This window comes from Cucurbita maxima, unplaced genomic scaffold, assembly GCF_002738345.1.
Source record: "Cucurbita maxima cultivar Rimu unplaced genomic scaffold, Cmax_1.0 Cma_Scf00006, whole genome shotgun sequence".
NCBI lineage: Eukaryota > Viridiplantae > Streptophyta > Magnoliopsida > Cucurbitales > Cucurbitaceae > Cucurbita > Cucurbita maxima.
Genome location: NW_019272022.1, coordinates 2,122,307 through 2,149,927, shown reverse-complemented (window position 1 = coordinate 2,149,927; position 27,621 = coordinate 2,122,307). Strand labels below are relative to the sequence as shown.

The following is a 27,621-nucleotide window of genomic DNA, read 5'->3' as shown; positions in this document are numbered from 1 at the left end:
AGAAGGACATGGAGCATGGAACGTGACAGGGGAGTTATGTTCATTAATGATAAATGTAGAAGTAGTGGGGACCTCAGGCATTATATGTGTTCATGTATCTGGGGGATACCCCAATCCCATCACGAGGGTACGGACACGTACATCCAATGGCAGGACAACGATTATTATGCGTTGCATAGCGTTGTCGTGACGGTTACTAGTTTTAACGGGTCTCGACATAAGAGGCTCCCAGAGTATGCCCACCGGATAAGGATAGTGGCCCAGCGGTGTGCGAACTAGTTGGAGAGCCCATACTCGCACGTATGGGCTGTGTGTAGAGTATATGGTACACGTCCACAATTATCCGTTAGGACAACACCGTAGGGAAAACGAAACGAAAGATAGGTTCCATCATTTCATTGCATGTGATTGTTGCATTTAACCCCAATAGTGGAGTCACTTAATGAGTATTTCTTTAAATACTCAAGTCTTGTGCTACTACATTTTTCAGGTTAAAGCAAGGTATTCCTGTATGGCTGACGACGACATCACAACTCGAGATCATGGCACATGCATAGGATAGTGGTATTTATTTTCTTAGACTTAGGCTAGAATATGATGTTTTAAACTTAAACGCTTATTTATTTTATTTTGGGTATTTTATTGTGTCGTTTTAAAGATGTTTTCGAAACACGTAAATCCATAACTCTGTTTTAAGTTAAAGATTATGTTTTATGGAATTTAAATGAAGTTTTCCGCATTCAATGTTTATGGTACATATTCAGTAACGACCTTAAATTAAGTAGAAAATTTCGAGTCGTTACATAGTCTATATACACGAGTGTTGTGGGTTGGTTCGGTTCAGGTTGAGACATTTTTTTAAGATCTAACCCTAATGGTTCAAATTGTAAAATCTTCAATCGAGAATGAACTCAACCCAACCCAACCCAACCCAAGCATTATTGGGTTGGTTCTGTTCTCCGCTATAAATAGTCATTATTTGTTCTTCTACTATGAGAGGGGCTGATTGGGATTGTTTGAGCAACTCATGTAATCGTTGACCTCTTGCCAATTGATTTTGAGTAGCTTTATCGAGATCAGAATCGTGAATTGATCAAACTGACTCAATCATAATTTATAATATTTTCATTTATTTGAACTCAACTCATCCATGGAGTGACCCTATCTCGGGGGCACTACCCCTTATATGAACCAGGTCTATTGACTACCCACGAGATCCAGTTTTTTAAATCCAATCTAAAATTCAAATAAAATCTCTAAAAATAAATAAATAATTTATTTATAAGATATAGAGATAAATTAGTAAATAAGTTTGTTAATTATATTATAATTTTTATATCAAATAAGTAATTGAGTAAATATATATATATATATAATAGTTTGATAAAGGAAAGTGCCACGTAACAGTTTTGAAGTCAGAAAAGAAGGAAGAAAGAGTGAAGAATCCTGAAGAGAAGCGTTTTGAGGAGAGTAAAGAGCCAATGAGAGTGGAAAGAAGAGCCACGTCGGATATGACACGTGGGCAGGAGTGCAGTTCATCTGGAAACCCTGACTGGAAAAATCATATATGGAAACCCACAGCCCACAAAGCTGAACATGTTCATCGTATTCTCCGGTCAGGCAAAAACCACTAGCCATTTTTTTCACTATATATATATATATATATATATATATATCTTAACACCTTCTTCATTCACTCACAATATACCCATTTCGATTCATAATTCTCAAAGGGTATTTTGTTTTTTTGTTTAATTTTTTATTTTTTTATTTTTTATCTTTGTTCTTGAGTTGATTTTGATCTTTTCAGGGATTTACTGCAAGAAATTCAAGGTTCAAGGGATTGTGAAGGTAAAATCTTGGTTTCATTATCATCAAAACCCTAATTTTTTAAACCCGTTTTGATGTTGTTGCATGTTTTTTTATTTAGGTCAAGTTTTGATTCTTAAAAAAACAAGAACACGAAGAACAAAAACAACAAGAGAACAATCGGGAATAAAAATGAAGAATTAGTTCATGTTTATGATCCTTTGGTGGAAAAAAAACCCTAAAATTTTAACCCAAGGCATGTTTTTTATTTAGGTCAAGTTTTGATTCTTCTCTAAAAACAAAAGCAAGAACACGAAGAACAAGAACAAGAACACGAAGATCAAGGGAGAAAGCCCTTAGTCATACATGTTTATCATCATCCTCTCTTCTTAACCCTAATCTTCTTCTTTTAAGAAAAGGGTTTTCATCTAAATTATAAGACTAGGGTTTCGAAAGTATTTCACAAACGTCATCAAATCTTATCAAAATATTTTATTTTTAATAACATCTTCATCAAATTTATTTTATAAGATGATTCAAACCCTAAACGAAATCGACAAATTCATTTTATAAGAGGATTCAAACCCTAAACGAAATCTACAAAAACTATACGAGAACAACAAATCTTAAGCTAACCTATTTCTTCTTAGTCGAGAACACTTCTAAGCTTATTTCTTTTAATATGTTACTGTTACTTAGTATTTATTTTTTCTTTAACCAGTTCATCTTTTGATAAGTATGTGTTATTACTAATTTGTAAGTGATTTTTTCTTGATGTGTATATAGGTTGCTAATTAGCTAGGGATTGTCGTAATGTGTCACTACTAGCTAGTTAGTCTTTGTGTTTTTTTTTTTTTTTTTAAACATGTTTATCTTTTCATAATTACGTGTTATTACTCACTAGTTATTGTCTTTTTCTTAACTTGTTCATCTATCAGTTGATATATATGTTGCTAACTAGTTAGTGGGTTTCTCATAACATGTTACTGCTAGTTGGTTATTATTTCTTTTCTCTTTACATGTTCAGGTTCATCTTTGGTTAAGTACATGTTGCTACTTGATGGTGAATGATTTTTTTAACGTGTTCATCTTTTAATATGTACGCATGTTGCTAATCAATTAGTGGGTTTCTCATAATGTTCTTTGTTTTTTCTTTAATGTGTTCATCTTTTGATAAGTATGTATTAATGCTAGTTGATGTCTTTTTATTTTAACGTGTTCATTTTTAGATAAGTGAGTGATTTTCTCGTAACGTGTTATTGCTAATTAGTTAATGTTTTTTCTTTAACATGCTCATCTTTTGATAAGTATTACTATTAACTAGTTGGTGGTTTTTTTCTTAACGTGTTCATCTCTTGATATGTATATATGTAGATAACTAGTTAGTAGTTTTCTCGTAACGTATTACTGCTAATCAGTTAATTTTTTTTCTTTGACTTGTTCATCTTTTGATAAGTATTATTACTACCCAGTTAGTATTTTTTTCTTAACGTGTTCATCTCTTGATATGTATATATGTAGTTAACTAGTTAGTAGTTTTCTCCTAACGTGTTATTGGTAATCAATTAATGTTTTTTTCTTTGACATGTTCATCTTTTGATAAGTATTACTACAACCCAATTAGTAATTTTTTCTTAACGCATTCATCTCTTGATATGTATACATGTAGCTAACTAGTTAGTAGCTTTCTCGTAACGTGTTAATGTTGATCAATTAATGTTTTTTTCTTTGACATGTTCGTCTTTTGATAAGTATTACTACAACCCAGTTTGTAATTTTTTCTTAACGCGTTCATCTCTTGATATGTATACATGTAGCTAACTAGTTAATAGCTTTCTCGTAACGTGTTAATGTTGATCAGTTAATGTTTTTTTCTTTGACATGTTCGTCTTTTGATAAGTATTACTACAACCCAGTTAGTAATTTTTTCTTAACGCGTTCATCTCTTGATATGTATACATGTAGCTAACTAGTTAGTAGCTTTCTCGTAACGTGTTAATGTTGATCAATTAATGTTTTTTTCTTTGACATGTTCATCTTTTGATAAGTATTACTACAACCCAATTAGTAATTTTTTCTTAACGCATTCATCTCTTGATATGTATACATGTAGCTAACTAGTTAGTAGCTTTCTCGTAACGTGTTAATGTTGATCAGTTAATGTTTTTTTCTTTGACATGTTCGTCTTTTGATAAGTATTACTACAACCCAGTTAGTAATTTTTTCTTAACGCGTTCATCTCTTGATATGTATACATGTAGCTAACTAGTTAGTAGCTTTCTCGTAACGTGTTAATGTTGATCAATTAATGTTTTTTTCTTTGACATGTTCGTCTTTTGATAAGTATTATTACAACCCAGTTTGTAATTTTTTCTTAACGCGTTCATCTCTTGATATGTATACATGTAGCTAACTAGTTAGTAGCTTTCTCGTAACGTGTTAATGTTGATCAGTTAATGTTTTTTTCTTTGACATGTTCGTCTTTTGATAAGTATTACTACAACCCAGTTAGTAATTTTTTCTTAACGCGTTCATCTCTTGATATGTATACATGTAGCTAACTAGTTAGTAGCTTTCTCGTAACGTGTTAATATTGATCAGTTAATGTTTTTTTCTTTGACATGTTTGTCTTTTGATAAGTATTACTACAACCCAGTTAGTAATTTTTTCTTAACGCGTTCATCTCTTGATATGTATACATGTAGCTAACTAGTTAGTAGCTTTCTCGTAACGTGTTAATGTTGATCAATTAATGTTTTTTTCTTTGACATGTTCGTCTTTTGATAAGTATTACTACAACCCAGTTTGTAATTTTTTCTTAACGCGTTCATCTCTTGATATGTATACATGTAGCTAACTAGTTAGTAGCTTTCTCGTAACGTGTTAATGTTGATCAGTTAATGTTTTTTCTTTGACATGTTCGTCTTTTGATAAGTATTACTACAACCCAGTTAGTAATTTTTTCTTAACGCGTTCATCTCTTGATATGTATACATGTAGCTAACTAGTTAGTAGCTTTCTCGTAACGTGTTAATGTTGATCAATTAATGTTTTTTTCTTTGACATGTTCGTCTTTTGATAAGTATTACTACAACCCAGTTTGTAATTTTTTCTTAACGCGTTCATCTCTTGATATGTATACATGTAGCTAACTAGTTAGTAGCTTTCTCGTAACGTGTTAATGTTGATCAGTTAATGTTTTTTCCTTTGAAATGTTCGTCTTTTGATAAGTATTACTACAACCCAGTTAGTAATTTTTTTTTAACGCGTTCATCTCTTGATATGTATACATGTAGCTAACTAGTTAGTAGCTTTCTCGTAACGTGTTAATGTTGATCAATTAATGTTTTTTTCTTTGACATGTTCGTCTTTTGATAAGTATTACTACAACCCAGTTAGTAATTTTTTCTTAACGCGTTCATCTCTTGATATGTATACATGTAGCTAACTAGTTAGTAGCTTTCTCGTAACGTGTTAATGTTGATCAGTTAATGTTTTTTTCTTTGACATGTTCGTCTTTTGATAAGTATTACTACAACCCAGTTTGTAATTTTTTCTTAACGCGTTCATCTCTTGATATGTATACATGTAGCTAACTAGTTAGTAGCTTTCTCGTAACGTGTTAATGTTGATCAGTTAATGTTTTTTTCTTTGATATGTTCGTCTTTTGATAAGTATTACTACAACCCAGTTAGTAATTTTTTCTTAACGCGTTCATCTCTTGATATGTATACATATAGCTAACTAGTTAGTAGCTTTCTCGTAATGTGTTAATGTTGATCAATTAATGTTTTTTTCTTTGACATGTTCGTCTTTTGATAAGTATTACTACAACCCAGTTTGTAATTTTTTCTTAACGCGTTCATCTCTTGATATGTATACATGTAGCTAACTAGTTAGTAGCTTTCTCGTAATGGGTTACTGTTGATCAGTTAATGTTTTTTTCTTTGACATGTTTGTCTTTTGATAAGTATTACTACAACCCAGTTAGTAATTTTTTCTTAATGCATGCATCTCTTGATATGTATACATGTAGCTAACTAGTTAGTAGTTTTCTCATAACGTGTTACTGCTGATCAGTCACTGTTTTTTTCTTTAACATGTTCATCTTTTGATAAGTATTACTACTACCCAGTTAGTAATTTTTTCTTAACGCGTTCATCTCTTGATATGTATACATATAGCTAACTAGTTAGTAGCTTTCTCGTAATGTGTTAATGTTGATCAATTAATGTTTTTTTCTTTGACATGTTCGTCTTTTGATAAGTATTACTACAACCCAGTTTGTAATTTTTTCTTAACGCGTTCATCTCTTGATATGTATACATATAGCTAACTAGTTAGTAGCTTTCTCGTAATGTGTTAATGTTGATCAATTAATGTTTTTTTCTTTGACATGTTCGTCTTTTGATAAGTATTACTACAACCCAGTTAGTAATTTTTTCTTAACGCGTTCATCTCTTTATCTGTATAACGTTTTATTATTAATTAATTAGTTTATAATCCTTTACGTGTTTATCTTTCGATTTTTCGAATGTGATAGTTTTATCTTATGTTCATAATCACAGATGAACAACAATTACCCACAATACAATGAAGGTGCTGGCTCTTCTCACACATCCAACTCTCCTCAACGTGCCTCAAACTTTCCCATCTTCGATCAATCAGCATCAAACTCAAACTCGAATGTAAAAGGTAACGAGCTCCATAGAGCGAGCGACCTTCTGATGGCGGTGTCGGTGTGCACGGAGGCAAACTTTTCGAGAATCGCCGACCTCGCCGACACGGCGATGGACGAGCTCATAAAAGCAGCTCTTGATGGAGATCCTCTATGGATGCCCCAACAAAATGAAGAAGCTGAATCTTACTATACATTGATGGATATAATGAAAATGGTTGAGGTTGGAGAGCCTCCTTCTTCCAGCCTTCTTGACTTCGAACTTTTCAACACCAAATCCGACGCTGAATCCAACATCAACAACAACACAAATTTGGGCTTTAAAGACAATCAACAACAACAACAACAACACTATCTTCAAACTGAGTTTTCAAGACAAACTGAATTTGTCAAAATGGATCCACTCAGCATTGTTGGGTTTTTGATGGATTTGGTTAGTTTATGTTTTTTTTTTGGTTTCAATAAATTTGATTTTTTTTTTTTTTTTGGAGAGTTTTAACATTGTTTGTTCGTTTGTTCGTTGGTTCTTAGGAACAATGGTCACTTATCTTCTCGGACATTGTTTCAAGAGCAGCAATTCTTCAAATGTGGTCATCAATGGGACCGGGAGGGACTTACGATGGAACTTTGCAAGTGGTAACACAATTTAATTTTCGTTCTTCGACAACAAGAACATCATCATTACATCATCACTTCATTATCATTTAGGTTTTTAAGAGGTATGTTGGGTTCGATAACATTTATTACAGGGTTCCCCTCGTTCTAAAAAAAATTAATTTTTTTTTTTCAAATTCTAAAATTTTTTAAAAATAAAAACTTAGATTAGATTTGAAAGTAGCTCATAATTTTCAAAATCTTCGACGGTTTCTAAATCTTCTTACGACATGGTACGTTTGGTCGAACCCCAACAAACCTATTGCTCTCATATCGCTCTATATTGTCATGGTTTCACGTAATTTTGTTCGTATATTTCCGGTACGTTTCTCGTATACTCTTAGTAAAGAACATGTCTGAAAATACCCATGGACATGATCAGAAATTAGGGTTTTTATGGATAAGGTTGGTTGTATGTTTTGTTTTGTTTTGTTTTTTTTAATGATGTTGGGGTTTTTGTGGGCAGATGACAGCTGAGTTTCAGCTCGCCTCACCACTTGTGGAGACAAGAGAGAGTTACTTTGGGAGGTTTTGCAAGCAATTAGCTCCATACACATGGGGAGTTGTTGATATTTCCTTGGAAGATCTCTTCCCTTATCCATCCATTGGCTTTTGTAGAAAACCCTCTGGCTGTTTGATCCAAGCATGTCCTGATGGAATCTCTAAGGTTTTTCGTCTTTTTCTTTCTCGATCTTCGAGTATCGTAGCATATACTTAGAGCTTCGAGTATCGTAGTCTCTCTTTTTCGATAATTGTTTCTCGTTTCTTGGTTTGAGTGGTTCAATTTCTTGTTTATTGTCTCTCGTTGTTTTGATCTTATATCTTGTTTCTTATTCCACATTTTTTTAATTATGTTTCTCTTTTTGTTGAAAGAAAAACGGTGTTTAGTACTTGTTGTTTCTTGTTTCTGTGTGAGATCCCACATCAGTTGGAGAGAAGAGGGGAACAAAATATTTTTTATAAAGGTGTGGAAACCTCTCCCTAGCAAACGCGTTTTAAAAACTTTGAAAAAAAGTCTAAAGAGAACATTTATCTATTAATAGTGGACTTGGGATGTTTCATTCTTATTCAATGTTTTTGGAACATGTTGTTTATGGTGTTTCATGCTTTATTTTTTTTATTCTTGGTTCTTTTTTATGAATAGAAAAAATTCGTGTTTAGCACCGGTTGTTTCTTGTTTCTTGTTTCTTATTCCACGTTTTTTTTAATCATGTTTCTTTTTTGTAGCAAGAAAAATTGTATTTAGTACCTGTGGTTTCATGTTTCTTATTCCACGTTTTTTTTAAATTATGTTTCTCTTTTTTGTGGAAAGGAAAGCATTTTTGCGTTTTTTATTTTTTGGAAAAAAAAAAAACCCTGTGTTTAGTACCTCTTGTTTCTTTCTAAGATCCCACATCAGTTGGAGGGAGGAATAAAACATTTTTTATAATGGTGTGGAGAAACTTCTCCCTAGTAGACGCCTTTTAAAATTTTGAGAGGAAAACTCAAAAAGTACACTATCTGGTGGACTTGGGCTGTTACATTCTTATTCCACGTTTTTTGGAACATGTTGTTTCTCGTGTCTTATTCTTCGTTTTTTTTTTTTTTTTTATTCTTGTATCTCTTTTATGAAAAGAAAAACCCGTGTTAAGTACCTCTTGTTTCTTGTTTCTTATTCCTCGTTTTTTTTTGTTAAAATGGCGTTTGAGTTGATCGATTGATATCCTTCTTTTTCTTACAAAATGACTTGATAATTTAGGGCTGTTGTTTGATTATTTTGTTTAGGTCATGTGGGTTGAGCATGTGGAAGTTGACAACAGATGTGTTCAACCAATGTTCCAACCATATATCAACTCTGGTTTGGCATTTGGTGCAAAGAGATGGGTTTCTTCCCTGGTTAGATACTGCATTTGGCAAACTACTTTAGAGGCCAAGAGCACTTCAACAATCAATGGGGGTACTCACTTTTTTCATTACGTTCATATTCTAATTCCCGTCATTACAATTAGTTTAAATTTCAAGTTAGTCCCTGAATTTTTATATGGATTTCTAATAGATCCAGGGCTCGTTAGACATAAAAGTGAAAGTCTGGGAACCAATAAGACACAAGGTTAAAACTTTGAGGACTTATCTGAAACTTTTTTAAATTGAGGGACCGATAAACACGTAAATGAGTATATCCAACCGAATCTTATAACATTTTTTTTTTTTTTTTTTGATGATGTTAACGTAGTTTCAATACTACAAGCTGGAAGGCTTAGTGTGTTGAAGTTGGCTGAGAGAATGACAAGGACCTTTTATAAGGTTGTGAGTGGTTCTAAAGAAAATCCATGGATGAAAATTCCCATTCCTGGACCTCATGACATTAGGGTTATGACCCAGAAAGCCAAAGAGAATGATCCTGGACGTCCTCCGTGTACATCGGTGATCTTTGCTACTTCAGCTCAAGTTCCGAACAATCCGAATGAAGTTTTCCAGTTCCTTCGTCATGAGAAGTCTCGAAACAAGGTACATATTCAAGTTTGCATTGTTATATAAGGTTCATTTTCGTAAATATCACTAACATTTAAGCATATCATGAACAAGAAGCTAATTCATGATGAAAGCTAAATAGTTCGAGCTAGGTAATGTTGAGATTAGTGCATTACTTCTCCAGACTTGGGGAAGTTCGAGACTTCATAAGTTCACAGGTTCTTCAAATAGGTCTTATCAACATTTGTACATGCTACTAGTTCTCAACAGCTTCGTTCATATATGCAGTGGGACATCCTTTCATTTGGTTACGTCATCACGGAACTTGCCTGCATCATCAATGGAAACGACTCGAGAAACCGGGTGTCGATAATTCAAGTGAATGTAAGTTTGTCGATTTCTTTTTTTTTTTTTTTTTTTTTTCATGCACAGCAACACTTCAACTCTTCAAACTTTAACTTGAAAAGTTACCATATTTGTAGTCTTCACCGAGAAAAGTCGAGGTCTTCTACCTGCAAGAGAGTTACTTCGACGCAACCGGATCTTATATAGTCTATGCACCTGTTGATCTCTTTGCCATGTCGATACTCTTACGTGGAGGAAACCCAGATAATGTGGCTATCTTGTCTTCTGGTTTTGTTGTCCTTCCAGATAACCTGAAAATGAATGGACAGGAAATTGAAGCTGATGGTAGCATCGTGACAGTGGCCCTCAACATCGTTGATCATTCAATAACTGAAAGGATCCCATTTGATTCAATGGTTTCCATGCATAGGATTATGAATGAAACTGTAGCCTCAATCAAACAGGCTTTCCAAGTACAACAATTTTAAAAAGGAATTGTAATACTTGGTATGAAAAAACCTTGTCTTTCTGTGTTTAGGACTACAAGTGCTTATAGATGGGTGAAGTTTGACACCCAATATAAGCTGAAATAAATGGCTTTCAAGCTGTTTATGTAATAATTTACATATAGGTTTCATCCCTTTTCCTTGTTGAGTGTGGAGGAAAAACTCTCCGCAATTTCTTATGTGAAAGCGTCGAATTTGATTACTCCTACAAGGTACAATACCTCAATTACTTGATGGCGACGTTGACGACATTGAGACGAGCAAAGCTTGATGAGTTACAGGTTTAGCTTAAAGGAGGACGTTCATCATCTCCTTGGGAGAATATCTGAAAATGAGAAATCATGGAAAGGAGGACCTGCAAGAGAAGTAATAGTATCCATGGCTTAGTCTACATGATATTGGTTACTCTGTTTTTTCTAAGGAGAAGAAGAAGGTGACCTTGTTCGTGGAGAATGTAAAATGGAATGTGCGCAACCATCTTAGTTCCACCTTGACTCCAGTTGACAGTGCCTGGGTTATGTGCATCTTTACTGGCAGGTTTCGAAGGCCCCAAAATGGATAACGAAATTCCAGTGTCACTCAATAGTCCTAGATAGTCGTGAGCCCGAGTCCAGACTCTCGCATCTGAGGTTTGAGATCGAGCTACCTGTTCATGTAATTTAATTCAGCAGTGTCAACAACTTATATCCATTTTACCTTCTCTGCAAATCCCCTGCATCCAGGAGCAGCAAGAACAAGAAGGTGGGGAGAGAGATGTAAGAACATTGATCATTTTGGACAGAGTTGCAAGACTTTGAGATCCTTCCAGCCCAAATTTTTAAATGCTAAATGCGGAGAAAGAGACCTTTCCCAATGAGACCCGTGCTCTCGGTAGTAATTCACGATGGTATGTTGCAAGTTTTGCAATGGCAGTAATAACAAAACAAAGAAGCCTCGACTGCGATGACTTTCTGAAGCTTTCACCACTGGAATTGTCACCAGAGTCCTGTCTCAAACCTAAACGACTTTGGAAGCAAACCAAAGAGAAGCAGCAGATTAAAAATGGAAAGTTTTGAAAATGAATGCAAGGGTAGTTGTCGTAAAGCATACCTCGATAAAAGATTTTCATATAAAAGCAACTCTAAGCTCTCGAAAAGTTCACGGGCTACATCTTTGTGAGATCTGCCACCGCCACCGTGTTCTCCAATGGCCCAACACAATTGAAGTGCTAGTTCTGTCTAAAAAGATGAAACGAGGAAGTAATTCAACAATCAGTTGCTGCATTTATCTGTTTTGCTGGATAAGAGATGTAAGCAACAACCTTTGCAGGGTTGTCATATGCTTCACCAAGTCGATTGATTATAGGCTTCTGCAAAAAAAATAAAAAAGAAAAAATAAAAAGAAAAAACTGAAATCTGATATAGATAAGAAACAAAAAGATACCCAATAATATGATCTCAGCATGTACGAACATAAAATAATGATGCATTCATAAAATATTCATCATAAGTGGAAAAGAAATGTCCAGAATTGTTTGAATGTGCTTCACAAACTATCATGGAAAGGAGAAAAGCTTATTAGAAGTTACATCGTCATTGATTAGCAAAAACATGGAGCCCATAAATTATCAGTACAAATTACCTTGAGAAGTGCAATGAAGTCCGGAGACCGCTGAAATGCAGCAAGCATAAATTCTAGGAGCCTCTTACGAACCTACAAACATAGACCTAAAAAGTTCAAATTCTGAACATCACATTCTAATATGATATGCAAATTTTAATCCATGTTCTAGACAACAAAAGAAATACCTAAAAGTAATAGTATCATAGATTCAGGAAAGAAAAATACAAATATAAGGGAAAAGGGAATTTGAATTTGTAGATAAACAACTAAAAACGTCAATTTTGGTCAGCAGCTTGAAGTTGATCAACAACAACTAAAAACGTTAACAAAAGAATTTGAATTTGATCAGCAGCTTGGTGTCAATTTTGGTCAAAACCAACTAAAAACGTCTTGCTTGTCCCAAAAATAAACATCATGCATTCGAACTTGATCAGACAACTGTATCTGTAGTATTTCAGGTATGAAAATGGATAAAAAGGGGAAACTTTCAAACAAATAAAATGAAGAAATAAACTCATCAGAATGACCAACTAAAGATTGTCAAAAATGAACAGTCCAGAAAACATGTCTAAGTGATTTGATTTAGTACAAAGTGTAATACCCATTCGCAGCAAACCTAACAACAATAAGAACATAACTTAATCCACATTCAGAGGCACACCTTATAGGAGAAATCTTTGTCAGGTAACAATGTTGAGTTTCTTGACATAAGCAGAGGAATCAATGCACAGATTAATGCTGGAAAGGGAAGGTAAAATATCAATAGCTAAAATAACTACCAACTAAAATAAACCAAAAAAAGTCTGGAACAAACTGAAATCGCAAAAAGCAGCATCATACAATTGTTGACCTCTTGCAGTGCCACAGAAAAGTAGACATCAAGAATCCGAGGTGTCACGTTCAGCATTTGCTTCAGCCTATCAGATTGAGCAGTATTTATTGTAATCTGAATTACTGCAGTCATCCCAGGAGAATTCCAATGTCGTTCCTGAAAGAATATTAGGTAAACCCAAGAAAGTTATGCCATCCAGCTACAAAACAAAGATTCTGTAGGTACAAAGTTTCCCAAGCCCTTCAGGCAGTTTTGAAGCCAAAGCGACGCAATATTAAAAGCTATACTATTCAGGGACAATGAGCAGCATGCGGAATGTTTCTATCAAATACGTTGGTTAAGACACAAATAAAACAAGCAATTATGCTATAAATGTAATGCGAGTGCGTACTTGTGAACATATTTTAAATTATTGTATTCCCATAATATAGTCTAAACCGTTGCTATGATAGTTCCACTTAACCAGTCACTAAAATTCAGAATATAGACATAGAGAAAGAACACCTACCGAAAGACCATCATTTTCATCCTTCAAAAGTTCGAGGAAGAGAGGATCGACAACATCTATTGTGCTACTAGCCTCGGTTCCAGAGTCTCCTCCTCCATCCCCAATGGTTGAACCAGTGTAAGCCTCATCCATGAGTGCAAGTAACATCTGTATCAATACAACATGAGGATTATAACATATTATGAATTGGACTTTTATCCATGGGCTTTCTGGAGATCTGAATTCTGATATCACCTCAGGAACTTTACTCTTCTGGATTGAAGCTAAGTTATTTCCAACTAGTGATCCTGAGCTGCGCTCTACCCTTTCCAATGCGACTACCAAAACTGTAATCAATTACCAACAGAAGTTGAAATTTGGAATCAAATAACAGTGTAATGAAAGTACGGAAACAAAAAGAAAATCACAGAAGGAATGACCGAAAAACATGAACTCACTAGGGAAATCAATGAGAGATGGAAACATTGGAAGGAAAGACCCAGGAGAAATCAATGCTGGAAAGAGTCTAAGAAATGGTTTCTCTAACCTGCAGCAAGAAAGCAACGGCACCAATTAGCTCTCGTCTTCAAATTACATCCACTTAAATAATTACCAACGTCCAAAAATCCTGACCCAGAACAAAGTTTATATTTCTAGAACTTGTTCATCCAGGAGTAGAAATAATTTAAAAAAAATTGAGAAAATAGAAGTCAAATAAAAACAATTCTGTTTAACAACTTACTTTTCTCCATTCCAAGCAATCAGCTTTAGCAACAATGGATAGAACTGCAAATTTATCAATCTGAATTAGAGGTAAATCTCTCTCTCCCAGTCTCACAGTGAATTCTAATCAGTGAATGGCCAAAGAAGCCCCAGCAGTCGTGATCACTTTTGACAGTAAGTGGCTATAAACTTGGTAAGTGCAACATTTGTCAATTTGGTGGCCACCAAAGGGAAGGAAAGTGCCACTTAACCAGCATATTATATCGATATGTCTCATTTACTTCAGATTCATATGTAGTGTTGTTTAGAATAACTAAATAAATAAAAAAGTTGAGGAAAGATGACACTGATACAAATGAAAATTTGTTTCCCCAGTATGTTTGAAAAGCCGTATACATTTCAGTTCTTCAAAAACAGACTGAAGAAAATTTTCAATAAAATCGGATGTTACTGGTATGAGTGAAAAATTAGAAACAAGTCAACAACTCATACCTGTGGCAATAATGTAGGAAAAGAAGTAAGAAATTTATTCTGATTTGTATTCAGAAATTCTAGAACTGCTTCTGCAACAATTGGATCTGCAAACTCACTGTAATCATATTAGAATAAGATTGATGAGTGTATTACGGCCAACATATCAATATACTAATGTAAAACTGAGGGTTTTCCACCAAAAAATGCTATAACACAGTGAAAAGATAGTTGTCCAATAGAACTTCACCTTTTCGTCTTAGGACTTGATTTTTTTTTTTTTTTCTCTCTTTTGCATAAAGTGAAAACATCCAATAAGAGATAAAGAAGTTCAAAGAGGGTGCAACCCTCGTGAAAAGCGTAAGCTATACAAAGATGCACTTACAAGTGACAACAAAAAGTAATCCGTGTATGATTTAGTTAATTGTTTGTATGCTAGCACTTGTACTAGCTGGTTCCTGTATTGTTGGAAGCCAGGGTAAGTTACTCACGTGTAACCACTCAAATATCTATAGCGAACTGCCTTCCTAAACCTTCCTCTAGGAGGTAATACAAGTCGCAAGAGTTTTGGGGCCCTATTCTCGAGATCACTAATAAATAGTGAAAAGGGAGGAACTTCTACACCTAAAAAGATATAACCCTCACTTTAGCAAACGTGATTTTATCCAACAAGCAAACTTACTACTTTTTGGTTTCCAAGCCTCTTACTTAATTTCAAAGTCGAGTACTGACATCAAATAAGTTAACTGTCACAAGTAATTCAAATGAGAGTTTTTTTAAATTGAAAATCAAAAAAGAAACTTGAGTGGAGCAACGATGAATTGTAATACCCAATATATTGATGAATATTAAAAAAATCAAGTAGTTAAAAGGCATGATTTTATGATGCTTACCGACTTAGACATGAACGGAAAAAGGTCTTCAGACTGGAATCAGCATCATGTAAGACTACTTCACCAAAATCAATGAAAAATTGAAGAATGGCCTGATAAAAAAGAGCAAAAAAAAAAAAAAATTAAGATAATTGTAGATAATTCATAACGACACCTTTGCATCTAATTCTTAGAAGACAATGTAAAAGATATGTGGCACAAATAATCTACAAGTATCAAGATATTGAAATGTAGAGGATACTTTATGACCCTATACTTAATAGCATACATCAGCTAAGAACGTACAATGAAAAAGATACAAGTACCAAGGTTTGCTCTTGAGTTGCACAAATTTCATTTGCTAAAAGCTAAAGGCTAAGAAATTGCAAGACAATTGGACAAGTAAATGGAGAATATCTTTTTTTGTTCATTCTTCAAGCATCCTAGCACCTTAGGAATTTTACTCCAGAAATACTCACCAAACATAATTCTATTCAAAAAGGGTGGTGAGAATACAATCGACTGTACCTCCATAATCCATTTATAGAGGAATCTAACCCACTAAGTAAACCACTGACAAAATAATCAATATATACTATATAAACTCATAATAGACTATCATCCCTAAACCTACTACATCAATTTCCTTGAAAAATAACTTGCCCTTGAATTTAATGAACCTAAAGCTTCAGCACAAGAACCATAAAAAACAATCAGCAAAAACCAAAACATATATCTATATAACTCTTTTTCATTCCTAGTTGACCATGTATTACAATGGTTCTTGGCACAAAGGAATGCCTGATTGCGACATTGCCAATGATCCTCAAATCCAGAATCTTTCAAATACTTCTAAGCTTGTTTTCATACTTGAGACAAAACAGACCTGTGTGAATCTGTTTGAAAGAATGGGTTTGCAGCAAACAAATTATACAAAAGAGACGGTAAACAGTTTGCAGTCAAACTATCGAATTCCAAATTTTATTTTTTGAGTCAATATCAATCCAGTTAATGCCCGTATCCAAACACAGATATTCAACAACACGAATGAGCATTAGCAAGATCGCTCTACATGATCGATTCCATACATTTTTTGCGATCGATCACCATTATCAGACATTTAAATCTTAACACTAACCCTACATTCTAATATATGAGTTCCTTCCTCACTACCCTAGTCATCATCAACTGCATAGCCATTATAAAATACATTTCAATATATCGTGGGATAAACAAATAAAACAATAATCAGAGATAAGATTTCATGAGGAAAAGAACGCACGACAGTGGTTTCAAACAAGAAAAACACACACACACCAGTAAGAGGAAGCCATTAGAAGTTCTAGATTGAGACAAGGACGACACCGAACGCTGAAAAATCTTGTTAAACTGAGGATAAACCCGAGCCACCAAATCCTGAGAATTCTCAGCTTTGCACAATTCATATAGCCTTCTAACCTGAAGAAAATTCCATAACATTGCCAGTCAAGTTTAACAATATATATACACATTGACTCGAAGAATGAAAGAGAATACATGCACAAACACGTATGGAATGATTCAATAAAGTTTAGCTCGCGTTAATTAAGATAGTAAGAGAGCACATTACCGAGACTAAACATTATCCTCCATGATTTTCTAAGAAAGCAAACAGAAAGCAAGAACGAAACTCACTGATACAAGAACATTAGGATCGGAAGCGGGATCGTTGGCGACATTAGAATCTCTGGCAATGTTGGATAATGTTCTGAGATGAAAATCCCAATCTCGGTCTCGATCCGCCATGTTCCTGAATCAAATTCGGGTAGAACTCAGAAATCAGAAATAGCAAGGATGTTGCTCTACAATTGAGACGTTGTTTATATATTTTCTGATGTTTTTTTCATTTTTATTTGGGTTTAAATCCTTTTTTAGTCGTAATTTTAAAAGGTATAATTACATAAACCATAAAGTTTGTATATAAATTTCATACATTATTAACAGAAATTATTTTTTAAAAAATATATATTTATTCATTAAAATATAAATATTAACGAGGAGAAACATAAATCAATCCATAATCATTCAAATAAATAATCTATGAGATCCTGACATTGAGGGCTTCACGATTTCCACCCCGAGATTCTTAATTTTGAAGGATCGTTATTGATCATTGAGGGCGAACACAATCCCTAAGCAATCTGAAGCAACGATTAGAGGAAAATGTTAGGCATCTATCAACCTACTACTGTGGCATAATCCCTTGCACAAACGGGATCCAGCGTAGGTGAAAGAACCCGAAGAGTATCGAACAATCCAGCCACGTTCTCCCGATTGATTTCGCGCGTCAATCCAATAAGCATCAACATTTGATTTTCAGTGCTCTTTTGGAGGGGCCTTCCGCCTGCTCAGACTCCCGTGATTCTTTGATCTCGTTGATACTAGGTTTGGTTTTGAATCTTCTTGCACATTGAGAATGAATCTGCTTACTATGTTGATCTTTAGCCTTAAATTGATCAAAACATTTTTTATAAGGGTCTGGAAACCTCTCCCTAGGAGACGCGGTTTAAAATCGTGAGGCTGACTATGATACGTAATTGATCAAAGCGGATAATATCTGTTAGCAGTGGACTTAGACTGTTACAAATGGTATCAAAGCAAGATATCGGACTGTGTGCCAACGAGGACACTGGGTCCTCAAGGAGGTGGATTGGAAGATCCCACATTGGTTGGAGAAGGGAACAAAGTATTCTTGGATGTAGAAACCTCTCCCTAGCATACGTGTTTTAAAACATGAGGTTGACGGCGATATGTAATAAGCCAAAATTGACAATATCTGCTAGCAGTGAGCTTTGGCTATTACAAATGATATTAGAACCAGATATTGGGCGGTATGCTAACAAAGACACTTGGTCCTTAAAGAGGTGGATCGTGAGATCCCACATCGATTAGAGAGGGGAACGAAGCATTCCTTATAAGGGTGTGGAAACCTCTCCCTAACAGATTTGTCTTAAAATTGTGAGATTGACGGCAATACGCAATAGGCTTTTTATTCTAAAATTAATTTTTATTGGTCCATATATTTTAAGATTTTTTACATAAAAAAAAAATTAATATTTAAACGTAGATAGACGTTTGAACCTCCAACCCATTAAAGAGATATGTATCGACTAATTTGTCATATTCCCTACTTGTATTATATGTTATCAAAGTCATTGTTATTGTCTAATTGTTTTTAGCTTATAACATTACTTTCTTTCAAATCGTTTTCGACATAATTTCCTCTCTCACGTTTTTTAAAACATGTCTCTCAAACGTAACTCGAGACTCGAACATATGCCGACATTGAAATTCTTACGGCTGACTTGTTCACTAAGTTAGAACAAATATCACACAATTGTTGTCCTACTACCACAATAACACGATTGTGACAAGTGACAAAATCAAATAGAACCAACATGACATAACTAAACAATTAACACACTGTTCTTTTGTTCTTTTAGTATAGCAAATATATAATTACGAGAATTTAAACCTTAGGCTTCATGAAAAAGAAGCAATTATTATGAATTATACACATTTTTAACACATTAGTAAATCATTAAATAATAAATTAAAACTAATCTAACCCATGCTTTAGATTATTCGATTATTTTTTAAATTTTTAATTCTTAAAATAAAAATAAGATATTAGTTCATAAAATATTTATTTATTTGTAAATATGCATAAAAAAAAAGCTGATACATTGATTATTTTGTTGATCTAGGGTTAGGAGAGATTAGAGCATTCAAACAAGGGAGGAGAGGGCAAGGAAGAACATGGGGCAAGCCTTTGATGAATCGTGAGAAAACAAAGCTTTCCAATGGCTACTTTCCAATGCAAAAAACTCATATTGATCCGGAAAGTCACATGGTTACCGCGATCTTCTCTCAAATTCAAACTCCCTTTATAAACTCCCCACAGATTAACCTATTTCTCAGCTCCCCCACTCACCTCATCGCTCTTAAACAACAAATTTTTTGGTGGGTTTTCTAAATAATACTAATTTCCACACACCCTCCTTAACATTCTCGCCCTCCCATTTGGTTTTTATTCCATCTCTTTATAATATTCCCCTTCAACACTACTTTCTTGCTTGTTCCTGTTTCTGGGTCCGTCCGTTTTTATCACTTTTTTGAAGGGCTTGTTGGATTCTACTGTCATTGCTTCTTTGTTCTTTTAGATTTCTGAAATACCTGTTCGTTTGACGGCTCTTGATTTCTGTGATCTTTGAGTTTTTGTTTTTGTACGCTTTTCTTTATTTTGTTGATCTTATTGAACGAACCCAGAAGATCGATTGTTGATTTGTTGGGTTTTTCATTGGAAATTCGTCATACCCATCTGGATTTCTACCATGATCTGCGCGGTCAAACAATCTCCTAGGGCTATCATTTGCTCTGATGGTGTTATTCGACGCAAAATCTCCGTTCCCTCTCAGCGATCCTCGTTTCTTCCTCTACTTCCGCTACAAAAACCTCGAAACTCCGCTGTTTCTGTTCATAAACCTGTACATGTTTCATCGCTTGAGAAATTTGGGTCACTGGGGGTTCGTAAAGCTAATTTGATCAAATGCGAAGCTTACGAGGCTGAGCGATCGCAGCCGATCGATTCGAGCTTTGAGTTGCCGCAGAGTCCGACCCCTTCAGAGGCCGCCAAGAAGTTGAAGATAGGATCATACTTCGCTCTATGGTGGGCTTTGAACGTGGTTTTCAATATCTATAACAAGAAGGTTTTGAACGCTTACCCGTTTCCATGGCTGACTTCGACTCTGTCCCTCGCCGCTGGATCTCTGATCATGTTGATCTCATGGATGACAAGAATTGCAGAGGCGCCTAAAACCGATTTGGAGTTTTGGAAGTCTTTGTTCCCTGTAAGTTGAACTAGGATTTGTTTGGTTTGTGATGTGAAACCTTTGATAAAGAAGACAAAAGGGATAGAAGTTTCTTATTTGTTATGTTGTGATGTTTGAATGAGTTAATTTCTCAGCCCCTGGATATCATTTCTTGGCTGAGGATAAGAAGAGTTGGATAAACAAAGCAATTACAATGGAAGAACAAATCTACCATAGTTGAAATTATCTGTATATCATAGCACTTTTAGTTTCTATTTTCATTCTAATAGATTGAGGATAGACTAGAGATTCTTCTGAGTTATTCGTTTTCGATAATCGTAACGTTTGTATCTGTCGATGTTGATGTTGTTGTTGTTTGTTTTAAGGTTGCTATTGCCCATACAATTGGACATGTTGCAGCGACCGTGAGTATGTCAAAGGTTGCAGTTTCATTCACTCACATCATCAAGAGTGGTGAACCTGCTTTTAGTGTATTGGTTTCGAGGTTCTTGTTGGGCGAGACCTTCCCGCTTCCTGTCTACTTGTCGCTCCTCCCAATTATTGGTGGATGCGCTCTTGCTGCTGTGACCGAGCTCAACTTTAACATGACGGGTAACGAAATTCAACATCTCATTATTTAAAGTATACTTGTTATGTGTAGTTTTAGTAAGTTTGGTATCTAATATCACATTAACCACGCACTCGTGCTTGAAGTTTGAGTTTGTATCAAACGGATATAATCACGTTTCGAATGTTTCATCATTTGGGCTGCTTTCTTTATCTTAACTCTGCTTCATCTCTCCTTGGAGTTATGTAATTTTGTTCTTATGGTTTCATCCCTTCAGGTTTCATGGGTGCCATGATATCGAACTTGGCATTCGTATTCCGTAACATATTTTCGAAGAGGGGCATGAAGGGAAAATCCGTTAGCGGGATGAACTACTATGCATGTTTATCGATTTTATCTTTGCTAATCCTTACACCATTTGCATTTGCTGTGGAGGGGCCTCAGTTATGGGCTGCTGGATGGAAAACAGCCATATCTCAAATCGGACCTCATTTTGTTTGGTAATTCGGTTTACTTATTCATTCGTTGTCGTCGTTCGGGAAGTTGAAGTTATGCACTTACATTTGATCTAATTTGTTCATATTTTCTCCATATCGCCCGTACGATGAATCTTCGATTTGGTTAAAGTAATATATTAGAATGATATGATTGAGCTGTTCTTGATCAAAGGAAACCATACTGATTAATTCGGGGAATGTCTTGCTTACGTGGTTTAGTTCTTTGTCAATTTCGTGCACGGGAACGTCCTGATGGTTGTTCGAACAATAATTTGTCGAAATGATTGTTTGAATACCTAACTAGATTAAACCAGAGACCACTACTAGCGAGTTTCATGATAAGCTTGGCAATTTTTCGACTCCTTAGCGAGTTTCATAATGTTCTTGACATGATCAATTCTCGTCTTGGTTTCTCGAGTATAAACTTAATGCTTATTTTTTATTGTATTGCATGATTTTATTGTTTTGATTGTCTTCTGTTTACTTAATTTTGTAATTGAATGAAATATAGGTGGGTAGCAGCACAAAGTATATTCTACCATCTCTATAACCAAGTGTCTTACATGTCCTTGGACGAGATTTCTCCCTTGACGTTCAGCGTCGGAAACACCATGAAACGTATATCTGTCATCGTTTCTTCCATCATCATCTTCCACACGCCTGTGCAGCCAGTCAATGCTCTCGGAGCTGCCATTGCGATTCTCGGAACCTTTATATACTCGCAGGTGAGTCCGTTTGCTCCTCCTTGTTTACTATCATTTCATCATAAAATAGTTTGGGGCTTGAAGATAATGGATTGGTCCATACTTATTGTGTTAGGATAAGATAAGATTTTTGTGTTCACAAAAAGAAGATATTAGAACTCGTTATTTGACGTATAATTTCTTGAACTGGACGTTTGTGTTCGCTTAAACTTCTCGAAAATCTTTGATCGATTCTTTTCATCTGCATCAAAGCTGTGGAATACGCCACAATGAGCTGACTGACCAAATTGTGTCCTGTGTTTGCAGGCAAAGCAATGAGGAGAGAAAAGGAAAGAACCACGGATGTAGGTTTACGATAGCGTATCGAAGAGGGTGGTGTGTCTCATACTACCTTCGAGGCGAGAAAATAAAATGAATAAAGGGAAAGAGAGCCAAAGAGGAGGTTCGTTTCGGAACGTATAAGACCGCAAGAACAAGCTTTTTTGGTGTAGATATGAATAAGGTTTAGGATTATTAAGCATTTTGTTGGAGAAGACGAGGGGAGGGGAAGGGAAGAGGAATGGATAGGGGAGAGGGGAAATGGTTTGTAATAGAGAATAATGACAAGACAAGAGCTTGTCTTGTCTTTTTATTTCATTATGAATCACAAGTTATTTCTTCTTTTGCTTTAAAGATTCACATGGTGTGTTGTGTTGACAAAGCATCTTCTTTGGATTATTCCCTTCAACTTGCCCACTGCCTTGCAGGTTTTCGCGCTCGATATTTAGGTAGCTTAGTCTAACGACGACTTGGATATTTTAGTATTGAGTTATTTGTTGCATCACTCGTTGTAACGTTGCTATTGGCTCGATATATATGCAGTAATCGTATTCTGGCAACTTTACATAAGGTAAGGGAAGCTACTAAAAATAAAGTAGAGTAAATGTCAGCCTTTAATGTTAGGGGGTGAAAGCAATATCTGAAAGGAAAGAGTTCTTTGGGCATGGTCAGCTCCCATAGTGTGATGGGCACTGTGTACAAGGCCCGAGAACCGAATTCACTGTCATATGGCTGATCGGGTGATTACTAGTGATTTTGGCTTCATGCACGCGAGTTGCAACCTACAATCCGAACTAATAATGGATTTTTAGAGTTAGCTCACCCTTGCAGGATCACGACCCTTTGTCCCGGCTATTTAAGCACGTGTGTCACCTAGGGTATAAGGGCCATGATGACTTGACTTCATCCTCACCTTCCTCCGGCTTATCACCGATAGTCTGCTTAGGGTTCCACCTCAACAGTTGGCAACTAAATATGAGGGTTGCACTCGTTGCAGAACACCTTACGGCACGAGCTGTTTGAGAAACCCATAAAATAGGTTGTCCTAAGGCATAAGTGAAATAAGAAAGGAAGCGGAGTGAAAAGATTATGCGCAAGAGCGGTTAGAAACAGTGCCCTCAGGCTTTCTTCAGAATAATCTCGATCATCAGTTGCAAACGGTCTTTATCCTAACTTCTTATTTTATTTACTCCTATTTTTTCCGAAGCTCGCCTAATTTTGAAGGACAAAGACCAACTAGAAACCAAGTTCAAACATCAAAAGATCAAACATGTCACATCTGAAACTTCAACAATAAAGACCAACTAGAAACCAAGTTCAAACATCAAGAGATCAAACATGTCAGTGTAGATGAGGATCATAATAAAGCACAATCTTTATACAGCATAGTGATCCAAACACAAACACGGACACTAGTATTTATTAAAACTGCAAAGGCAAGTATCTAATAAGATCCAGAAATAGTAAAATCTATATATATCCTCACAAGAGCTCTCGGATTTTTTTTCTTTTGCCAGAATCTGTATCTAAATCCAAACTTGTATGGAAACTACGGCATTTAAGGTATGCTTTATTGTCTTCAAACTCAGATCTCATATTGGAAAGCAACTCAATTAAGACTTAAGCTTCTACCAAGAAAGGAAGATGACGGATAACCTTTAGTCTTGCTACTACTGGCAGCAACATTGTTATATATCAAACTTGCAAATACTTGATCGCTGTGTGAACATCCTTATCACCTCTGCCACTGCAGTTAAGCACGACCTTTGTTCCGTCCGCTAGGGTTGGGCACAGCTTCTCGAGATAAGCCAGAGCATGAGATGTCTCCAGAGCTGGGATTATGCCCTCCAACCGTGACAATCTCTTGAATGCTGCAGTCACAAGCCAGATTGTGAATTTAATATCTCTAATGATCAGGAGAACAATAGTCGAAAGCGAGATTAACAATCGTCGACATATTGGCACAAATGTTATTGGAAACTTCATGAAAGAACAGATAATTTCTCATCAGAAAAACCTTAAAATGAACCAAGATACTTGGTCTTGAGCATATGCCGAACCACGGTTCACAAAACTGAGCCCGAAAAGAAAGAAACATATTTTACAGAGCAGAGAAAAGTGATTGTAATTGATGAGTATCAATACGTTTACCTAAATGCATAGTGTAGTTTCCAGAATAAAAAGAGAACTTTACAATATATGGGTGACGTATCTAACAAAAAAAGACCAAAAACCGATAATGGCAATCCAGTACCTTCCAGTGCTTCGTCATCAGTGACACTGTAGTACTCGGCACGACCTGCATCTTTCAAATAACTATGCTCTGGTCCAACCCCAGGGTAATCCAAACTGCAGACGACAAAGAAGAAAACATGCATTAAACTAGAAGGGAGCAAGCTGGAACAAAAGGCTAACCTCCTCATAGCGAGAAGATTGCGTACATCCCCTACCCTGCACTGATCGAATGAGGTTCAATTATTTGTCCATCGTCATCCTGTAGTAAATAACTCATGGCTCCATGTAGAACTCCAATTTCCCCTTTGGTCAGAGTTGCTGCATGCTTACCACTATCCACGCCAAAACCTGCAGCCTCGACACCAACCAACCTAACATCTTCGTCATTAACAAACTCATGAAATAGTCCCATAGCGTTGGAACCTCCTCCAACACAGGCCACTAGAACATCAGGCTTCCCTCCCCACTTCTCCAAGGCCTGTTTTCTTGTTTCTTTACCAATCACTGCATGAAAATCTCTAACCATCATGGGGTATGGATGGGGCCCAGCAACAGATCCCAAGATATAATGGGTAGTCTCAACATTAGTCACCCAATCCCTTATAGCTTCTGAAGTAGCATCTTTCAGTGTAGCAGTACCAGAATGAACTGGCCTAACCTGCAAGAGAAGCATTAATTTATAATTTGATCGATCATTTTCAGATGTAAATAGCCAAGGACTGTCGACCAAACAAGAAAGAGAAGTTATTTAAATCCGATGAGGCAGTACTACAAGTATATGAGGCATCAACTGGCATCTTGGATGGGTTCCGACTGGATTCATTGTTAAGATAGACCTTTTAATGCGAAACGTCATGAAAAGTCTTGGAAAAAATATAAACATTGTCACCATGTTGCAAAACTTTCTCTACCAACAATGATGGAAAGCTTAGGCAACAAATTACGGTACATGCCGCACAGCTTCCTCAACTAAATAAGATGCACTTCAAATCAAATTCATACTAAGGATGCGAGTCGGGGAAAGTTTGATTCATTGGTTAAGGGAGTGATAACTAGCAATGAAATCAGAGAAAAACTAGAGGGATCCAAAATAGGCACAGGACACAGACGTCTAGAGGACCTTAATTCATCAACAGAAATAAGATATTCACAGTTTTGAAGGGGCAAACTGATCATAACAGTTCGAATGATGAATTAGAGTCCCCCAAATCAAAGGCTGCAAATTAATAATGGAGAAAAACAATAAAAATTGTAACGGACAAACCTCAGCCCCTAGAAGCCGCATTCTGAACACATTGAGAGCTTGTCTTTCCATGTCTTGAGCGCCCATGTAGATGATACATTCTAGTCCAAACCTAGCACAAACAGTAGCAGTTGCAACTCCATGCTGACCGGCACCTGTTTCAGCTATAATCCGTTTCTTTCCCAAACGCTTAGCAAGCAAAGCTTGAGCAACGGCGTTATTAATCTTGTGAGCCCCTGTATGGTTAAGATCTTCTCTCTTCAAGAAAATATGAGGCCCCTCACCATTGGGACGTCTATAGTGCTCAGTCAGCCTCTCTGCAAAGTATAGAGGGCTCGCTCTCCCGACGTAGTCTCTCAAAATACCATCCAGCTCTTTCTGATGATCAAAAAGAGAAGGTAAAAAAAGAATAAACAATCTTTTGTTAGACATCCTTTTGAAAAACTACTGAGTTTCTAAATATGGAATTAATAACTATCTTTAAGCCTTCTCTTCCAAAATAATATCCACATACGTGATGATTTTACATGAAAAAGTTCTTCACAAAGAAAAGTTTCAATTCCTTAAGTTCATCAAAGAGTTAAACATAAATCAACACAATAGTTAAGAAAGAATCATGCTAATCTTCGAGCACATTGTTCCCTTTTTCCTTGTCAAAATCCACATTGATTCTAAAACCCACACTACGTAGAAACAACCTCCTGCTTGTCAATAAATACACTTCATTCCCAGAAAATATTAGTTAATTGAAGAATCATTTTCATTCAAATCTACCAAACAAGAATACGACTAAACTCAAACAACAAGCACTCACAAGATTCTCAATCCTAAGACGGATAAACGCCATTTCATCAATTATCCCTCAAGCAACAAATAGAGTCCAATGAACTCCATCCCAGAAAAAGCAATCAATTATGAAATCATTATCACTTAAACCCATTCATCAAATAAGCATTCATGAGATTCAAAATCCTCAAACAACAATCAATTGGTTAAGCAAAACCAAACCCAAAAAATCACTAAACAAAACTTCACCCATCATAACAAATAAAACAAACAATCTCAAAACGAAGACGCGTCACAAATCAAATCAAATCAAAACAAAACAAAACAAAATTCCCCAAAACCTGAAATTCTTGGTCTCCAGAAAGAGAATGGAAAGCGGTTTCGAGCTCGGCAAGAGCATGCATTAGGGTCTCGGGCACATACTTCCCTCCAAAACGCCCAAAACGCCCAAAGGAATCGGGTCTCTGCCCCAGATTCTGGGTTTTATTGTCCTCCATTGCTAGAGACGTCTCCCTAGTCAAAGTGCAGGTGACGGCGCACGACCGGAAAACCGGAGATGGATTTTGCAAAAATCGCCGGGAATGAACCGGAAATCGAGAGAAAGAAGAAGAAATCTTGGAATTTGAATGAGAAGATGACGGCGGAATGGTGAGGATTTTGCAGCTAAGCTCCACAGAGGCAACCATTTCTAGAGGGAAAGAGGGTGAGAGAGAACGAAAGAATGAGAGATTTGTGTTTTTATATTTTTACTTCGTTAGGTTTTTCGAAGAATTTATAATACGGAAATTTTGTCCCAAAAATATATATCTTTTACCTTTTTTTTTTTTTAAGCTTTTAAAATTTCATTAATAACTTTTTAAAAACTTAAAAATTATCTGTAAATTTTTTTAATTAAAAAATATTTAACACAATTATTCTCCTCCCACAACAAACATGGGACATCACAATCCACCCCATTCGAGGCCTAGTGTTCTCGTTGTCACTCCTTCC

The 27,621-nt window shown here is 35.7% G+C and overlaps 4 protein-coding genes across 6 annotated transcripts; 2 read left to right on the top strand and 2 right to left on the bottom strand.

Moving 5' to 3' along the window:
- Positions 1 to 1,677: 1,677 nt before the first annotated feature.
- Positions 1,678 to 10,574, top strand: LOC111480550 (homeobox-leucine zipper protein PROTODERMAL FACTOR 2-like). Of its 2 annotated transcripts, XM_023125658.1 has the most exons (10): positions 1,678 to 1,734; positions 1,811 to 1,851; positions 6,378 to 6,920; positions 7,019 to 7,123; positions 7,608 to 7,808; positions 8,906 to 9,077; positions 9,177 to 9,230; positions 9,354 to 9,628; positions 9,881 to 9,976; positions 10,075 to 10,574. In XM_023125658.1, exons 3-10 carry the CDS (start codon positions 6,378 to 6,380, stop codon positions 10,423 to 10,425), a joined length of 1,797 nt encoding a protein of 598 aa, XP_022981426.1. In that variant the 5' UTR covers positions 1,678 to 1,734; positions 1,811 to 1,851; the 3' UTR covers positions 10,426 to 10,574. The 2 variants fall into 2 exon arrangements, with proteins under 2 accessions (XP_022981426.1, XP_022981427.1); XM_023125659.1 differs by lacking the exon at positions 9,177 to 9,230.
- LOC111480560 (AP-5 complex subunit zeta-1-like) lies at positions 9,778 to 17,276 on the bottom strand. 2 transcript variants are annotated; one of them, XR_002717854.1, is made up of 17 exons: positions 17,105 to 17,276; positions 16,748 to 16,888; positions 15,452 to 15,543; positions 14,580 to 14,676; positions 14,107 to 14,150; positions 13,823 to 13,911; positions 13,620 to 13,711; positions 13,386 to 13,532; positions 12,886 to 13,033; positions 12,707 to 12,783; positions 12,064 to 12,135; positions 11,744 to 11,791; positions 11,533 to 11,660; positions 11,288 to 11,447; positions 10,882 to 11,089; positions 10,665 to 10,798; positions 9,778 to 10,248 (listed from the first exon to the last, which is right to left on the bottom strand). XR_002717854.1 is itself a non-coding variant. In XM_023125673.1 (16 exons), the coding sequence occupies exons 1-16, from the start codon at positions 17,213 to 17,215 to the stop codon at positions 10,749 to 10,751; spliced, it is 1,704 nt and encodes a 567-aa protein (XP_022981441.1). In that variant the 5' UTR covers positions 17,216 to 17,276; the 3' UTR covers positions 10,415 to 10,748. The 2 variants fall into 2 exon arrangements, 1 of the variants encoding a protein (XP_022981441.1); XM_023125673.1 differs by lacking the exon at positions 9,778 to 10,248 and having other exon boundaries at positions 10,415 to 10,798.
- Positions 17,277 to 19,279: 2,003 nt separating this feature from the next.
- LOC111480598 (glucose-6-phosphate/phosphate translocator 2, chloroplastic-like) lies at positions 19,280 to 22,727 on the top strand. The gene is made up of 5 exons (XM_023125732.1): positions 19,280 to 20,319; positions 20,667 to 20,892; positions 21,126 to 21,348; positions 21,857 to 22,070; positions 22,356 to 22,727. The coding sequence occupies exons 1-5, from the start codon at positions 19,804 to 19,806 to the stop codon at positions 22,365 to 22,367; spliced, it is 1,191 nt and encodes a 396-aa protein (XP_022981500.1). The 5' UTR covers positions 19,280 to 19,803; the 3' UTR covers positions 22,368 to 22,727.
- Positions 22,728 to 23,720: 993 nt separating this feature from the next.
- LOC111480575 (tryptophan synthase beta chain 1) lies at positions 23,721 to 27,317 on the bottom strand. Its single transcript, XM_023125695.1, has 5 exons — positions 26,973 to 27,317; positions 25,867 to 26,223; positions 24,818 to 25,260; positions 24,622 to 24,716; positions 23,721 to 24,238 (listed from the first exon to the last, which is right to left on the bottom strand). Exons 1-5 carry the CDS (start codon positions 27,315 to 27,317, stop codon positions 24,063 to 24,065), a joined length of 1,416 nt encoding a protein of 471 aa, XP_022981463.1. The 3' UTR covers positions 23,721 to 24,062.
- Positions 27,318 to 27,621: the final 304 nt, after the last annotated feature.

Coding starts and splice junctions, on each gene's coding strand:
- LOC111480550 (XM_023125658.1), top strand. CDS start 6,378: ATGAACAACAATTACCCACAATACAATGAAGGTGCTGGCTCTTCTCAC. Junction 7,809..8,905: donor GTCCTGATGGAATCTCTAAG/GTTTTTCGTCTT, acceptor TATTTTGTTTAG/GTCATGTGGGTTGAGCATGT. Junction 9,977..10,074: donor TGTCGATAATTCAAGTGAAT/GTAAGTTTGTCG, acceptor CCATATTTGTAG/TCTTCACCGAGAAAAGTCGA.
- LOC111480560 (XM_023125673.1), bottom strand. CDS start 17,215: ATGGCGGATCGAGACCGAGATTGGGATTTTCATCTCAGAACATTATCC. Junction 13,912..14,106: donor ATTGCTTGGAATGGAGAAAA/GTAAGTTGTTAA, acceptor TTCTTGCTGCAG/GTTAGAGAAACCATTTCTTA. Junction 11,661..11,743: donor CATATGACAACCCTGCAAAG/GTTGTTGCTTAC, acceptor TCATCTTTTTAG/ACAGAACTAGCACTTCAATT.
- LOC111480598 (XM_023125732.1), top strand. CDS start 19,804: ATGATCTGCGCGGTCAAACAATCTCCTAGGGCTATCATTTGCTCTGAT. Junction 20,320..20,666: donor TTTGGAAGTCTTTGTTCCCT/GTAAGTTGAACT, acceptor GTTTGTTTTAAG/GTTGCTATTGCCCATACAAT. Junction 21,349..21,856: donor ATCGGACCTCATTTTGTTTG/GTAATTCGGTTT, acceptor AATGAAATATAG/GTGGGTAGCAGCACAAAGTA.
- LOC111480575 (XM_023125695.1), bottom strand. CDS start 27,317: ATGGTTGCCTCTGTGGAGCTTAGCTGCAAAATCCTCACCATTCCGCCG. Junction 26,224..26,972: donor CTGGAGACCAAGAATTTCAG/GTTTTGGGGAAT, acceptor TTTGATCATCAG/AAAGAGCTGGATGGTATTTT. Junction 24,239..24,621: donor TGATGACGAAGCACTGGAAG/GTACTGGATTGC, acceptor TTGTGACTGCAG/CATTCAAGAGATTGTCACGG.